The sequence below is a fragment of the Neocloeon triangulifer genome, unplaced genomic scaffold (genome assembly GCF_031216515.1).
Source record: "Neocloeon triangulifer isolate White Clay Creek 2 clone unplaced genomic scaffold, ASM3121651v1 ptg000014l, whole genome shotgun sequence".
Classification (NCBI taxonomy): Eukaryota; Metazoa; Arthropoda; class Insecta; order Ephemeroptera; family Baetidae; genus Neocloeon; species Neocloeon triangulifer.
The window spans coordinates 13,655,829-13,671,134 of record NW_026775556.1 but is presented as its reverse complement, the minus strand read 5'-3'; the positions used below and the strand labels follow the sequence as shown (position 1 = coordinate 13,671,134).

Below are 15,306 nucleotides of genomic sequence, written 5' to 3'. Positions count from 1 at the left end.
GAAATAAATTTGTTCGTCGGACTTATTTTCCCGACAAAATTCTTTAATTTTGAGTCATAAATAGTTGTTATTTACAGTGAGCAATCCGAGTACTTGTTGTCGCAGGGTGTCACTCGCTTGTGTCTCCTTTGCCCGGCTCAGCAGCGGCCAACTCAAACACTCTCAACATGTCTTTTGATTTTTTTTTACACTATTTAGTTACATTTCATCCACTTTTGTTTCATATTGTCGCAAATCAAATGTCAAAGAAACATGCATGTATGCTAAAAGGCTTGATACTTTTCTGCTCTTACAACTAGGATGGAAATACAAATTTATCAAGCCTTGGTCAATAATTAAATCCCTATAGTGGCAGTCCAAATTGTAGGTAGGAATTGACCACACAGACTGGTCAAAATCTCTGGCTTCTCTATTCAGTCAACGTTAGAATCAATCTGTGCAATCAAAACAACTCACAATCTTTCAGGCCAAATTTTCTAATTCAAATCACAATAATAATTGATAAAAATAACAGCAGCCATTCTGCTTTCACAGATATGTTCATCCAAATGAAGTCATACGATCACAAATCAGACTAAGTTCGAGAGTAAACATGTTCCATCCCTCTTGTTTGAGATTTCACTGCATTTTTTGCGGTTATTTACATTATCATGCTCCCCATGGTTTGGTAATTTTATCTAAATGAAGCTCATCTGATATAAAAGGCTCTCCTCGTTTCAAACACACTTTAATTCAAACCAGAGTTTAATAAAAATCCATTGAAAAATGGCACAGAAATGAGCATGACAATCATTCATGCAATTTTCAGTCAGCATCATTTTGATTCACCACTTTCAGCAAGGAGACAAAACTTTAGTTCTAATATATCAAAGCGAATTTTCGGTTACACTTTTATCAGTGGCAGTTTATATGTGAGGTATTATCGTTTTAAATGGCACTTGCAAACATCTGAGTTCTACGAAAGAGAACTTGTCTACAAAGTCTTGATCCATTCTCATGATCTGATTGTATTCAAATTAGTCGAGATGAAAATTTCCAATCCTAACGCTACTTAAGTATTAGATTAGCTAGCACCATTGATGGCACTGGATGTTTTTTTTTCTCTCAATTCGACCGACTCCAAAGTCGGAAATTAATTTCAAAAATCAAAATGATCACCGCAAAATGAGCTGCAGTCGGTAAAAAACATTCACAGTTACGAGGACGACAATTGAAAAATATTGCACTTGCTCTGTTGTTCGCGCAGAGCGACAGCGATTTTGATAGATTTGAGAGTGTCTGCGTTGGCGGCCCTGCTCGAAATCAAAAACAAATCAAAGTGTCTTTGGTTTTTTCTCTTTCTTCTGCTTGTTTCCATCCTGTGGTAGTTGACACACGCCTTCTCTCTCCTTCTTGCTTCGACTAGATTCTCTCTGATCAACTTTTGGACTTGAAGAGGCGACTCAGTGTGCCCCACGACAGCCCCGAAATCCGCCTGTGTCGAGAGCGGATTTCAGGGGCCTCATGCTAGAGTTGCTCCTGCAGGTCCGTGCCGCCCCCACCCCCGTCGGGCAGCGTGCGCCGCTGCGGCTCGGGGGTGCTCTGGTATTGCAGTCGGAAGGGAGGCACGCGGCCGTGCTGCGGCGACCCAGGCACTGACATGCTCTCGTTGATGCGGCGCGGCGGTGGCTCTGGCGGCGCCGGAGACACGTGCCTGCGGAAAATAACAATTTCAACATCAGCAAAGCATCTAGGCAATTTGCCGGACTTTAATATCAAGGGCAAGTTCTGGTTTGAATTGTTTAGAAAAATTGAAGCGTCCAATCGAAAAAATAGAACAAAGGCATTTTTAATACCAAAATTCTGGGCCCATTAAATTGTAGAATTTTGCTGGCTTAAAAAAATTAAACTAGCTAGAGTTGATTTATATATCAGGCGATACTATTTTTTTCAGTCTTATGATGAAATTTTCATGACATTATAAATTGTTAAACTCCCTAAGTCTCCAGAGGAAAAGTTGAAACTTTGCCGAGAAATAGAAAGAGGAAATTCCACTTACATTGTGCAATTACAAATTGCCTCAAATGTATTGAATCACTTCCTCTATCCTGGAATGTTCATTAAAGAGTGCTGCAGGTTAAGATATCAGCGGCTAAATTGCAGTGTTAAGTATGAGGTCATAATTATTGGAAACACTCCAAGCAATTCAAAACAACAAATGAAATCAGGCGAAACGACAAATTGAGGCAACAAGAAGACGGAAACTTTAGTCAAACTGCAGCGTTGGAACAACAAGGTAAAAACTAATAATTGTTATTAAACAATTTGACAGGACGTCATGCCACCAATGAACATTTATAAACGGAAATTCTTAGAAAAATGGATTATTTTTAGTCTCGCATAACGTTATGTTGAGTTCCTCTTTTAGAATGTAAAAAGTAATATCTTTATTCATAAATATTAATTATTATTTAATTATTATTAATAAATAATAATTTTAAAGTTATCTACAATTTTTTTAATCATTTTATGTCTTATTTCTTCTGAGTAATCTTCACTTTCAATATTCAATTTTATTTTAATGACTTAGCTTGAGAAAAGGATGAATAAGTAGGAAAAAAATAAATTAGAAAGCCCTGTGGCTTTACGAAATATTTGTTTTGGGCGCATAAATTTGCTGGCTAAAATTAAAAAGCGTGATAGTGCAAGATTCCAAAGCGGGAAAACATGAAAGCGGGGGGTGAAAAGCTGCGGGGGTGGCAGGGCGAGTTTACCTTCGGGGCATGGAGGGTGAGGCGACAAAGTAGCGCGTCTCGCCGGCCCCCAAGCTGCGCCTGGTGGTGTCGAGGAAGCCGCGCCGCAGCCGGGGCGACTCTTCTGCCTGGAGGCGGCTGCTGCGCGGGGGCGGCGAGGGTGGAATCACCAGTGTGTCCCTTTGGTAGATGTGCTCGGTGTAGATGGGGGGAGGACTGCGGGCGTAGATCGGCGGCCCTGCCGAGGGCTGCTGCGGAAGCGGCGAACGACGGCCCAGCTGCAGCTGCAGGTACGACGCAAACCACTTGTCGGGCGAGTGGGGGCGGTGCGCGGAGGCAGGCGGAGGCGGGGGCGAAAAGCTGAATGCCCTGCAAGCAGCCACACAGACAAGCATAGAGGATGGAGCTCACGGGGGGTTGAAAAGTATGGATTGTGATTTTATAGATTTTTAACACCTTGTTATAATAGTAAATAGTTCAGAATAGTTTGGTTAAAATTATGTTTTGTATTCATTTAAAAAAAAATGAAAAATATAATTTTTTTAGGTGAAAAACTTCTTCCTTGCAAGAGACACGTGACAAATTTGAGGCAAAGCAGACAGCCAAAGGAGAGACTTCCAAGAGACACACACTCACCCAGGCAATCACACGCACACACAAAATAAAGCAAAATTGTACATTTCCCCCTTATCTTGGTTTGTTTATGTCATATATTCGACTTACAAATTTAAGAGTCAAATGCTAAAAAGTGAGTCAAGCAAGCTGATATTAGTAAAAAATCCGTATTTTTGGGACTTCCTTTGAGCTCACCTGTGGTAAATAGGAGGTGGTGGGGTTCCGTTTGCGGAAGTCAGGATTTGGTGAGGCTCCGACGGATGCCTCTTTCGCTGGTCAGCAGGATAGATCCTGGGAGGAATGGTGGGAGGCAGATCAGGGTGAAGTCGCTCATTCGAGTACAAGCGCGGCTCGCTTGGCTGCTGAAAAATGTAATGAAATTTTTCAACATTAACGCACATTTCTTGATTAGTTCGTATTTTTGATTTAACACTGCGCCATTTATTAAATTATAAATTTTTAAATTGTTGATAAATTCTATTTTAAGATTCAGAAACTGATATATTATGAATTATTAAATTCATTCAGGTTTTGAACAATCTAAATTTTACAAACCCGCCCGTAGATTGGCTGGTCGTGGTATTGGTAAAATCTGTGCGGCTGCTCATGATGCCTAATGTACTGCTCGTGGTGCCTAGGATCAGACAGGTTTCGGTGGTGGAACTGAGAGTGGTTGAACACACCCTGCCTCCTGGGGGGTGTAGGAGATGCCTGAGAGATGCTTGAGCCTGACGAGGGCGGAGTGTATCTATTTCAAGAACAATAAAAAAATTGAATGAGGAAAAATAAATGAATATTTATCCTTACTTCCTGATAGGACTGGTGACTGGAGTGTTGGTACTAGCATTGACATAGGTGGGACTGAGGCACGAAGTTGGCGAGGCCACCGTGTTGGTGCTGGCGTTCGAATAACTAGGACTCGGCTTGCTGCTGCTTTGGATAGGACTTGAGTTTGTTTGAACCGCGGTGGACGTCAGGTTTGTGACGGCCGTTTCAGAAGCCACCAAAGCAGGTGGGGTGCTTGTCTCAAAAGTGGACGCATACCAGCGTGCAAGGTCAAACTCTGCGTTTTCGTACTTGAGGATGAAGGGATCCTTCAACAACTTGCGGTACTTTGGCCTCTTTTGGTAATTTTTAGTCAAACTGCAGCAAAATCATGGGTTTGATTATAAGACTAAGTGTGGTTTAAGAATTACATACCAACTAGAAACAAAATTCTGGAACTCTGGAGAAAATGACTGATCTGCGGGAAGAGAGGGTGGGTCCTCATTTATCACTTTAGTAAGCACCTCAAAGTCTGTTTTGCAGTTGGTGTAAGGGAAGTGACCAGACGCCAGCTCCACCAGGGTGATGCCCAAAGACCACACATCAGCCCTGATGTCATAGTCGGGGTTGGTGGGATTCGGAGGGTCAATCCTTTCAGGCTATAAAAAAGTAAATTTGTAAATTTCTAGATAATAATCAAAAATTGAATGGTAACACTCGAGGTGGATTTCATAAAAGATTGAAACCGGGCGAACCTCGTTGCAAAGAAAAAATGAAAAAATAAAGGACAACTGACCCCAAAGGCGACCTGCGGTCTGCTGGTACTTTAAAACCTAGGATTTGGGGTCAGTTGTCCTTTATTTTTTCATTTTTTCTTTGCAACGAGGTTCGCCCGGTTTCAATCTTTTAATAATCAAAAAATATATTAAATATAAAATACTCACAGCCATGTAAGCAGCACAACCTGCACCTCTCGTTTTAGCCTTGGAGTCGACTAGCCTTCCAGATATTCCGAAGTCACATAACTTGACGATTCCTCTCTCATCCAGAAGAATGTTGCTCGGTTTTACATCTCGGTGGATCACACCATGCGTCTCTTTCAGGTAATGGAGTGCTTTTACAGTCTGAAATATGTAAGAGAAAATCAATTTAGAATTTATTTGCCATTTCCTAAACCATTAACAATCAAGAACAGTAAATAAGTGTCATAAGTACCGCTACAGTAACGTTTCCTAGAACATCCTCAGGCAATGGCTTCTTGATTCTTTTGAGCAGTTTGTCGAAGCACGTCGCCATCAGCTCCATGCAGATCCAGACATCAGCGTCTGTTATGAAGCAGCCGAGGCACTGTACGATGAAGGGACAGTCGTGAGACTTGAGCACCACCTCTATGTCCATAATTATTCGCTTCTCCTCCTCCCTGTTTCCTGAGCGCCGCATCTGCTTCACAGCAATCACTGTTTTGCTTGGCCTGTGCAACATTTTGACAACGTGGCCACAAGTGCCATAGCCCAAGTCGCCTAGGTGCTCAAGGTCGCTTTCTTCCGTCTGGTACTTCTGCGAACCAATCGATTGCTATCTTACTTATTAATCTCATAATTAAAATGATAAATTTGTAAAATTCATAATGCTAATTTTCTGTGATTAGTCTAAAATTTAATGCAAGTGAATTTATTACTTCAAGTTTCTGATTAAATTAAATCACATTACTGTATCAGTTTAATTTAACAGTATTTAAAATGAAGTTGATTTCATGGAAACAGAATATTAAAATTAAATCATTCAAATGTAAAATAATTTTAAAAATATACGTTAAAAGTTTTTTTAATTAGACGTAATTTTTGCACTATACATTAAAAAATTGTGTTAATTCTAGTGGTAAAAAATTGTTATGAAAATCAAAATTAAATTAAATTTTTTTGCAATTTTAGACGCACTTTCCCCTCTATGGTGAGAACCCCAGTTTGCCGCATGATCTCTTTCATCTTGGCGTCGATCTCAGCCGCCGACTCTTGAGGCCTGTTCTGGGTGTAAGTTGGCAGGCCGTGCAGGGCGAGTTCCTTTCGCGACCTCGTAGGGGTGCCCTCATGCCTCGGGGGCAACGGGGACGATGGGTCGCACACTGCAAAGAAACGAAAACACTCGTCAAATCATGTGAAGTGCGAATGGAGGGGCGCGCGCTGCGCATGCAGGCATGTGTCAAAACAAGGGCCGTCCCCACAGCCCCGCGCCGCCTTCGTGGGGCCTGCTGGTGTGCGGGGTCATACAGAGTGGTCAAATGGGCCCAGAGAGGCCCCCGAAACACTCAAAAAGTGGTTAAAATGCAATTAAAAGTGGGCACAGCCTGGGGCTAGGCAACTCACGTCGCTTCGGCCTGCTGATGGTGGCGGGCCTTCGGACCCCGGGGGCCACCGCCAGTCCTCCAGCAATGGTGTCCCGCTCGCTGGCTGCATTTTCGGCCTTGAGCCGGGCCTCCAAATCCGAAATTTTTAACGCTATTCGCTCCGTACTTATTGAAGCGCTAGACATTTTGGATTATTTTCACTTCCATCACTGACGACACCTGGCGGCGCCTACCCAAATCGGTAAGTTCGCCAGTGATTGGCCACTTTTGTCTTCGGTGGCAAATATGCAAATGAGAATTTGCAATACCGGTATCGCAAAATGAAATTGGAACGTTTAAAAAAAAAGAAGATAAAAATGTACAAAGTGTATTTTTCAATCTTATAAGCTTTCGTTTGTAAACTAAAAATTAAAAAAATATGCCTTTTAGGACGCTCATGGTGTTATTTTTCAAATTATAAAATTAATCGTAACCGGTAGGACTCTTAAAAAACCGATTGTCTTTGCCATAATTGCCATGATGCGCCCCCTGATTGCAGGCACGTATTTGTTATTGTCCCGTGACGTGTGATCAAAACGTATTTTCCGCCTCGATTACAGCTCAGCTGCAGTTTTTTTTGAAGTGATGCTTTGACCGATCTAATTATAAGGTAGATCAGTGATTATAAAACCTATAAATTTTATTAAATAACCTCATTTCTTTGCTGAATCGCCAATTTGTGACGAGGTGGGCGTGGTGACCTACGTGTGAAAAAATCGTACACTTTCTCAATTTTCAGTATTTTTGGCTCAAGAAGTCAAGACTCGCTCAATTATTTAATTTTATCCAGAGAAAAAATAATTCCATTTAAATTTTTTTTTAAATTTTGCTCAATGTCAGTTGTTCAGTGTTTTAATGTCCCATTTGGAAGATACTAGGGCAAGGTTGTCATTGCCTGACATTGGAATTGCTTGTTGTTCCAGTTATATGTTGCTGATTGATGGCGAAAATGGATAGCAAACTGAGCGCTCACGATCGACAAGACCTGGAGAAGTATACAAAGTTTTTGGCCATCAAAGCTACGCAGATCATTGTCAACAGCAGACTTGGTGAACCCGTCTCGACCAATTGCAAACCACTATCGTCGGGCACGGACTGGGTTAGTTAATAAAAGAAGGAGAAAAGCGGAGGCCATTAAATAGTTTTTTTTTTTAAATAAATTCAGTTCAACCTGGCCATCCCTGACCTACCTGAAGTGTCAGCCCAAACAAGGAGCATTCTGTCTGGCAGCAATCCCTGCCAGAAACTGCCCATTTGTGTAGAAATCAGCCTTAAGACTTCAGAAGGAGACAGCATGATTTTAGAAACATGGTTGCTGAACATGGGGGATCCAACAGACCATGCTGTATGTTTCTAATTATATTTTTCAGATATTTAATTGTGATGTATCTATTTTGTCTTCTTTTTAGACGAAAGTAACTCACACCATCTACAATCGAATGTCTCTGCTGCTCAAATCCTTGCTGGCTGTCACAAGAGTAACCCCGGCTTACAAACTTTCTCGGAGACAGGGAGCGGACTCGTACCTTATTTGCTACAGAATTTACAGTGGTGAACCTCAATTACAGTTGTTAGGTATTTATTTGAATTTTTCCAAATTTTCAAAAATAATTATTTTTTTCTTAAGGTGAGGGTCACAACCAAGCAAGAGTAGGCCAGTTGACCACTCCCTTGGGAACAATCCAGCTGTCGGTGGCTTACAGGACGAAAATGACAATATCACCCCAGCACACCAAGGACATTATGGTCAAATCTGACCACTTCAACCCAGACCTCAGCCCAAAGCACACGAGATATCAAAATATGTGAGGATAATTAAATTTAGTTTTTATTTCTTTATTATTTTATATCATATATTTAATTCGTTCTCTCCATATTAGCGAGGATTCAGACAGTTCGCTGAGCAGCACTATCAAAGCAGGTGCCTTTGCTGACCCCGGCTCGAAGAGGCCACACTCAAGATTATTTGCAGTGGACTCTGATGAGGTTCCTTTCGCCAACTTGCTCATAACAGCTTCCAAACAGCCAGCTCAGGATCAAAACAACGCAACGAAGAGCAAGCCAGACAATAATGGCAACAATAATGCTCCAGCAGCCAATCCAGTGTCAGCCAAAACCAGCTCGGATAGCGTTTCGAGAAGGTCAAGTAGCTCTGCTACGGACGACTTCATCATGGTCGACTTGGTAATACCTGCTTCATAATTATGCTTTTTTAATAAATATTCAAATTTGTTGTTGTTCCTGTTGTAGAAAACACCCTTTGCTGGTGGCAACCTGAACAGTGATCTTGGCACATTCTACAGGGAGTGCCAAACCGCACCACCCCTCAAAACCTTCTTAGAGCAGCCTACGTTGGCAGAGCAGGTGTCGGCTTTGCCGTCCCAACTGGCAATGTTTGAGAAAAGCCAGGCTGAATTTGACGCCCTGGTAACCTCCCTAATTTCACAGCCCTCTCTCACTTGAGCCAATCATGTTGCAAGAGTTGTTATTTCATTGTTGGTTACTTGTTGCTCTTGTTAAAGACTGATTATCCTGACACGATGTCATCTTTTGCCATATTAGACTTATTGCGTTACCAAAATTTATTATTGGATATTGGATTTGTGGCCTTAAAGAAACCTTGTCCAAAACTTGCAAATAAGCAATTGATTTACCAAAAAAGAGATTATTGGTATTGACTGTAAAAGGCAAAGACTGTAAATATGGTTGAACGCCTTTAATATAAAAGAAAAATGTATAGGTAGCAATGAAGAGCACACTCTGCACACAATTTCATTTATTAAAAACTTTCAGTGCTTGTCAAAAGAGCTTTAAAAGCTGTTCAAGCACTCTAGTCCACATTTAATTACCCTCTTCAACATGAGCCTGAATCTCTTCAAAAATTTTCGCTTATGAAATGAACTAAATTTGTGAATCTTCTACTTAATTTTTGATTCTTACCAAGGTTCTATTTTACCAGTTTAATGAGAACAATTTCTATCTATCAAGTCAGCAAGTCAGTTTGAGAAAAATGTATTAACTTGTGACAGGAGCTTCCTATGCTAGATTGCAAAATCATCACAAGGCAAAAGACTAATTTTTTTATTGTTCTTTGAAGCAAGCGAGTGAGAGATTGCTGGATGATATCGGTTGGGGGACGGGGGGATTTTTAATCAAGATTCTTAATAAATTTTACAATGGGAAAATTTGGAAGAAATTCTTTGACTTGATTAAAGTCAACTATTACTCATTATACACCATGCTTAGTGGTGTTAATGCATAAATATAATAAAATTATTGTCCTCAAGAGTCTTGTAAAATATTGGATAACAAGAAATAAAGCTAGTAAATTATAATATTTCTATTTATTTCTGATGATTTAAAGCTTGTGTGAGTGAAACACTTTACCAGATTTAGTTGGAATGAAATAGCTCTCATTATTTTATTGAGATGGAATCAGATGCAGCAAATACATTGTTTACTCTTTTTAATTTTTTTTCACACGGCACAATTTAAGGGTGTCCCGTTTTATTTTCACATCCAGAGAGATTCAATAAAACACCAAAAGTTATAGAGACAAATCACAGAGAGCACAGCAGTTCCACTTCCCTGTTGCTTACAAGTAGAGTTAAACACCGAATCGAAAGATTGCATTGATGGTTTTTGCATTATACTTTAATTTTACAATTGCAAATTGTTGTATAATATAATAATATGCAAAGTTAGAGCTCTGTTAAAAAATCACAATATATACTTAACATATTCTTAATTCTACATGGCATTTTTTTATATTCCAGTTTTTCAATTTTAGGGAGTTTATCAATTTAAGATTGCATACCTGATTTCATAGATAGAGAAAATTGATGATGAGTACTATTTTTTGGTAAATTTTAGTTCTTCATCTCATACAACCTCAGCGTTTGTTTTCCCCTTCTATCGTTCTCAGCCAAACATGGTTTAACTTCTTAGACATCTCCAAACATATATTTTTTGACTTTACAACAAAACACTCTGTTAGATGAATTTTCTTGAAGATGGCTCAGTATCTAGTCAAGAAAACTATCCGATCCATCAGAAAGGACTAATATAGCATAGAAGTGCATTGCAACTTACACAGCTTTCACTACATGGGCAATTATTATTATTAATTTATCTCGAACCAGCTTTTAGCAAAGAGATGAAATTTTTTAAAGGATTTTTAAGAGTTACACCTTTGAATTATTTATTGAACTGTATTAATACTTGATTTTTGTAATCTCCCAATCAAAGGAAATTTCTTGCAAAACTTTCTTCTTAAAAAATTAAGACAAAAATACAAACTAAGGTATAAGTACATGCAGAATGAAAATAAATTAAGAGCGCGTTAAATAATGATAAATATAATTATGATTTGTCTACCATTATACATTTTTCATTGCATATACATTTTTTAAGAACATAATTAACACCTCTAACTTTGCCCTGGGACGTCATATTTTCAGAATCAACAAATTTTTCATATTAGTTAAAATATTATTTGTTCAATCATGAATTCAAATTTGCAACTTGAAACACAAAACACATATTATGTAGATGAAACTCAAATTGAGCAAAAGCCCTGACAGGCAATCTCGTCGATTCGGGTTGAAAATCTTTTAAATCTTAAATTCCACCAAGTGTATTCGCAATAAATAAAATCACACACCGTCTTGAGAGAAATTAACACTGCTCGTCGAGGCCCTTGAGTTCGTCATCAGTTGGGTAGTAAACGCAGGGCGAGCGCGTCGACGGCGCCAGCAGCTGCAGTTTAACGTCGCGGCTTCCGTTGTTGCGGGCCATCCGACTGCTAGGTTGGCGCACACTGAAAGTGCGGCCGTTGGAGACAAAACTTTCCTCGTGGGTGGCCTCTGGGGAGTCGTTACCCCCTCGGCAACAGCGGCCACGCTGCGGCCAGAAGATCTTGAAGAAAAGCCGCTTGAACTTGTCTCCGAAGATGACGTAGATGACAAAGTTGACGGATGAGTTTATGGCCACAAGCAAATTGCTCGTGGCGATAAGCTCGTCTTGCAGAATGCCGTAAAAGGCCTCAAGCACGTTGTTGACCAGCGGCAGGATGTTGCACATGAAGAAGACTACGACCACGCACATTAGCATCGTTGCCAATCCAATCTCCTTTTTCTGCAGCCGGGACAGGCGTTGCCTCTCAGCATTTGCTTTCCTCACCTAAAACAAAGTTTTGAAATAAAAAAATATTAACTTTTGCTCTTTTATTACTTGAAATTGTAACGAGGTAAAGTAAAAAATTAATTTGAACGAAAATTAAAATAATTTTTTCTAGGAAATAAGAGTAAAACTAGTTTTCAAAATTATTTTGCGGTTGGGGCAAGCTGAATGGATAAAAAAAATATTGAATCAATATCTAAATTAAAATTCTAAACACTTAAAAGCAAAAATATATATTGCCAAAAAAAAAGCTTTCCAAGCAAGAGAGTTACAGACCTGCATGTAAATTGCGCAGTTGAAGATGGCAAGCGCAAGGAAAGGGACAAAGTACATGACCAGCAGATATGTCCAGTTGACATAGATGGTTATGTAGAGAGGGTCGTTCCGCAGCGCTGAGGCGCTCACCATGTAAATGGTGGTGTTGTATGGTGGCAGGGTGCCAGTGACACGCTCCACCTCAAAAAAGCGCGGCAGGTTGTACAAAACGGAGAAAACAATGATAAGCACAACGTAAATCCGCGCCCGGCCGTAAGTGCAGAGGGACCGAGCGCGCAGAGGGTGGCACACGGCCACATAACGCTCCAGGGTCACCGTCAAGGTCAAATACACTGAGCCCGTCTGCGCAATCAATCCCATGGGGTAAACAATCTGAAAAAAAAGATGAAAAATATATTTAATAATTATTATTTAGCCTTGATTCTTAATGTTCTTAAACAATTATTTAAAGTAAATATCAAATATTGAAAACTTTTGATATAATCTGTCATTTTTTTACTCATTTTATGAATATTAAAAAATAAAATAGACTTTCCTATGAATTAGACAAATGTGTCCTGGGTGAGCTGGGACTTGCAAAAATTTATAATTTCTATTGACTTTGACTGAAATTGCTTATATAATTTAATTAATTTTCTTACCCTGGCGATGGAAGGGTAGACATAGTACATGTAATGCGGCAGGCAGCCGGTGTAGGTGGCCACAGAGGGTAGCGAAAAGATTAGGATGGCGGCGACGAGGAGAGCGGCGTCGCACCGAGCCAGTCCAACAAGCAGGCAGTTGATGCTGGAACGCATCTGCGGCCGCGACAGGATCACCATGGTCAGCACGTTGCCCAAGATGCCCATCAGGCTGACCAGGCCGAGCAGCACCCCCTTGACGAGGAACTCATACAACCTGCGCAACTCGTCGCTGTTGCCGCCGCCGACGGCGCCGTCCGCCTCCTCCGTGGTCACATTGGTCACGTTCTCCATGGGCTCAAGTCACGTCCCCAGAATTCTCAGCCATCGCTTTAACCTGGTGACAAAGTGTTTTTCATTTTATAAATTGAAATAATAAATAATGTTCAGTGAAAATTCATTGAAAAACGCTGAACTTTTATATAATTATACATGAAAATAAATTTTAATTAATTAATATTAGAAATGGTTGTTACACCGTGGATATTATTGTTACATAAATATATTACATTTTTTTTATTCCCGTCATTTACAAAGAACTGAAAAAAATAAATATCTTTAATCTGGTTTATAGGGGAAGAAAAATAAAGTGTCAAATACATCTTCTTTTAAATTAACACATTTCCTCCCTAGTGTGCTACTACATTGCAAGTTGATCGTAAAACATGGATCTTTATTGGGTTCATTTCCTCTTGGCACTTAATAAAAAAATCATTCAATACCTCTCCTTTTTAATGACTTGCTGCTGTGATTGGATGAATGTGTTATATGTACAGTGACGTTTACAGCCCATAAAATCGACCATGGCTCGCCGCCTTATAAAAGTCGCAGCCTTCACTAGCAGCTTATTTTCGCACTTTCGAGATTGCGTCTCCCTGACAAGATTTGCCACGCAAATAACCTCTATAAATAATCCGACACCTGCCTGACAACTTTCGTAAACAAAATTTTCCCCGGGCTGTTGAAATCTTGTGCAGATAAAACGAATTTGCAATTTCCCTGCTGATTAGTAAATTAACTTTTTAACTCCCACTCCCATCCACCAGAAACGAAAATATTTTCCCGAATCGCATTTTTTCCTCTCGGCGATGATTAATGCGCTTGATTGCCCGTTGAAAGGGTTTCGCCTGTTGCCAATCGGAAGCTGCACCGCACGACATACACGTCCAGCGGGTTGCCTACTTAAATACTGGTTCTAGTCAGCGTGAGTAAAGCCGATTATTTCCGATTTCGAGTGGAATTTTAAACCGAAACACGCAAATTGGCACCCATTCAAGGAAAATCCTCCGTGAGAGCAGGTAATCAGCCCGACGGTTGTTTCCAGTGGCGATTCCTACCCACTTTTTCCGCTTGAGTTTGCATGAAACTATGGTAGAAATAATCCGCATGCAGCACGACGTGTAAGGAGGGATTTGTGTCGCCAGCGATCCGTGCAATTTTGACCTAATTCTGCTCACTTCTGAACTGCGACGTTTGTATGTACACGATTCTATGTATATTATCATTGTTTCAATATATCGCATCAGGGCCAGAACAAATTCAATCAAAAGCACTCAACTGCGCAGGAACTAATTAAGCCGACTGCGAATGCCCATCAGGAGAGTCGAGAGCAATCGAAACTTTTTGATGGGAAGCACTGCACTTCAACTCTGCTTTATTAAGTATTAAGTAACAGGCTTAATAGAGTTTGATTTGCAAGGCTCCTGAGGATTCTGCTGTCTTCCATTAGCAACCGTTTATTTTAATGGAGCTGAATAATTATTAAATGACGTTGTCTGCTATTTTTTATCAACAAGGAAAATGAACCGATACAAAAATGTAGACTGGATAAAACCAATTTTCAATTAGAGATAGCGGACAAATCATTTTTTTTTATATATTATAAAAATTGTGACCTGTTGAAAATTTATCTGCATGGTTTTTAATTGGTTCTAATCAATATTTTTTTTTTTACAAATCCATTTGATTATTTTTAATAACATTGCCTTAAATGATATTTCAGATTTGGGAACAGATTATTCTTCATCTACATGCACGCACATAAATGACACAATTTTCCCTCTGCATTAGTTGTTTTGTGTCCATTTCTGAAATTTATTTCGCTGGAGGGCACGTTTTTGCTTGTAATCCGGCCATTTGCTTTGGAGCAAGTTTTGGGATCACACCAGACGATTACATGAGATTAGGACGGCCGAGAGCGCGCAGGAATGAGGAGATCTGCTGTTGGAGAGGCGGATTGCTTTCGCAAGAGGCGCTTGCTTTGCGTTCAACCCTCGAATTAATTCCTAATGGCTATAGTGTCCTCCTACGCGTGCATTCTCTCGCAGCAAACCAAGGGGAAAATTAAAACACTGGAGAAAGAATTTGGACGATTTCTCACGAAATTAATTCAGTCCTGCAGGGAAAACTGTAGCTTGTGCGGTTCCACGTTTTAACCTGTTTGGAACAGTTGCGTGGTTCTTTAAAGAGTGATAGTCACATTGAGCCAAATACTAGAAGGGAAAACATTTGAATAAGACTTTTAAGAGAAATTTATATTTATTTCTTTTTGAATTATTGTGTAAATAGAAATTGAAAATAATAAAACTTACTGAAATTATAATTATTATTATTGCATCTCATCTCTAATTTTTTTTTGCACCCTGCAGTTTAAATTTAATCATGTTTATTAAAG

The 15,306-nt window shown here is 39.8% G+C and overlaps 3 protein-coding genes across 7 annotated transcripts in view; 1 reads left to right on the top strand and 2 right to left on the bottom strand.

Moving 5' to 3' along the window:
- Window positions 1-373: 373 nt before the first annotated feature.
- Window positions 374-6,689, bottom strand: LOC132200320 (dual specificity mitogen-activated protein kinase kinase 7-like). 4 transcript variants are annotated; one of them, XM_059625704.1, is made up of 10 exons: window positions 6,476-6,689; window positions 6,050-6,234; window positions 5,328-5,687; window positions 5,057-5,236; window positions 4,548-4,771; window positions 4,155-4,490; window positions 3,903-4,095; window positions 3,543-3,709; window positions 2,754-3,101; window positions 374-1,693 (listed from the first exon to the last, which is right to left on the bottom strand). In XM_059625704.1, exons 1-10 carry the CDS (start codon window positions 6,639-6,641, stop codon window positions 1,507-1,509), a joined length of 2,346 nt encoding a protein of 781 aa, XP_059481687.1. In that variant the 5' UTR covers window positions 6,642-6,689; the 3' UTR covers window positions 374-1,506. The 4 variants fall into 4 exon arrangements, with proteins under 4 accessions (XP_059481687.1, XP_059481688.1, XP_059481689.1 ...); XM_059625705.1 differs by having other exon boundaries at window positions 3,543-3,706; XM_059625706.1 differs by having other exon boundaries at window positions 5,328-5,669; window positions 6,476-6,688.
- A 356-nt stretch (window positions 6,690-7,045) lies between these two features.
- Window positions 7,046-10,066, top strand: LOC132199834 (autophagy-related protein 13 homolog). Its single transcript, XM_059624875.1, has 7 exons — window positions 7,046-7,182; window positions 7,419-7,594; window positions 7,661-7,840; window positions 7,905-8,070; window positions 8,123-8,300; window positions 8,376-8,679; window positions 8,746-10,066. Exons 2-7 carry the CDS (start codon window positions 7,436-7,438, stop codon window positions 8,956-8,958), a joined length of 1,200 nt encoding a protein of 399 aa, XP_059480858.1. The 5' UTR covers window positions 7,046-7,182; window positions 7,419-7,435; the 3' UTR covers window positions 8,959-10,066.
- Window positions 9,854-15,306, bottom strand: part of LOC132199833 (FMRFamide receptor) — a 29,240-nt gene continuing 23,787 nt past the window's right edge. For both annotated transcript variants that reach the window (XM_059624873.1, XM_059624874.1), the window contains exons 2-4: window positions 12,594-12,969; window positions 11,953-12,324; window positions 9,854-11,676 (exon numbers count right to left, since the gene is read on the bottom strand). In XM_059624873.1, coding sequence (XP_059480856.1) covers window positions 11,173-11,676; window positions 11,953-12,324; window positions 12,594-12,926 — 1,209 coding nt within the window. In that variant the 5' untranslated portion in view covers window positions 12,927-12,969 and the 3' untranslated portion in view covers window positions 9,854-11,172. The remainder of the gene's footprint in view (window positions 11,677-11,952; window positions 12,325-12,593; window positions 12,970-15,306) is intronic.

Excerpts from the sequence above, each read along its gene's own strand:
- LOC132200320 (XM_059625704.1), bottom strand. The coding sequence starts at position 6,641 with ATGTCTAGCGCTTCAATAAGTACGGAGCGAATAGCGTTAAAAATTTCG. Across the intron at positions 6,235-6,475 it reads CATCAGCAGGCCGAAGCGAC|TGTGCGACCCATCGTCCCCG; the intron begins GTGAGTTGCCTA and ends GTTTCTTTGCAG. Across the intron at positions 4,772-5,056 it reads GTTGTGCTGCTTACATGGCT|CCTGAAAGGATTGACCCTCC; the intron begins GTGAGTATTTTA and ends ACTTTTTTATAG.
- LOC132199834 (XM_059624875.1), top strand. The coding sequence starts at position 7,436 with ATGGCGAAAATGGATAGCAAACTGAGCGCTCACGATCGACAAGACCTG. Across the intron at positions 7,595-7,660 it reads TATCGTCGGGCACGGACTGG|TTCAACCTGGCCATCCCTGA; the intron begins GTTAGTTAATAA and ends AAATAAATTCAG. Across the intron at positions 8,680-8,745 it reads ACTTCATCATGGTCGACTTG|AAAACACCCTTTGCTGGTGG; the intron begins GTAATACCTGCT and ends TTCCTGTTGTAG.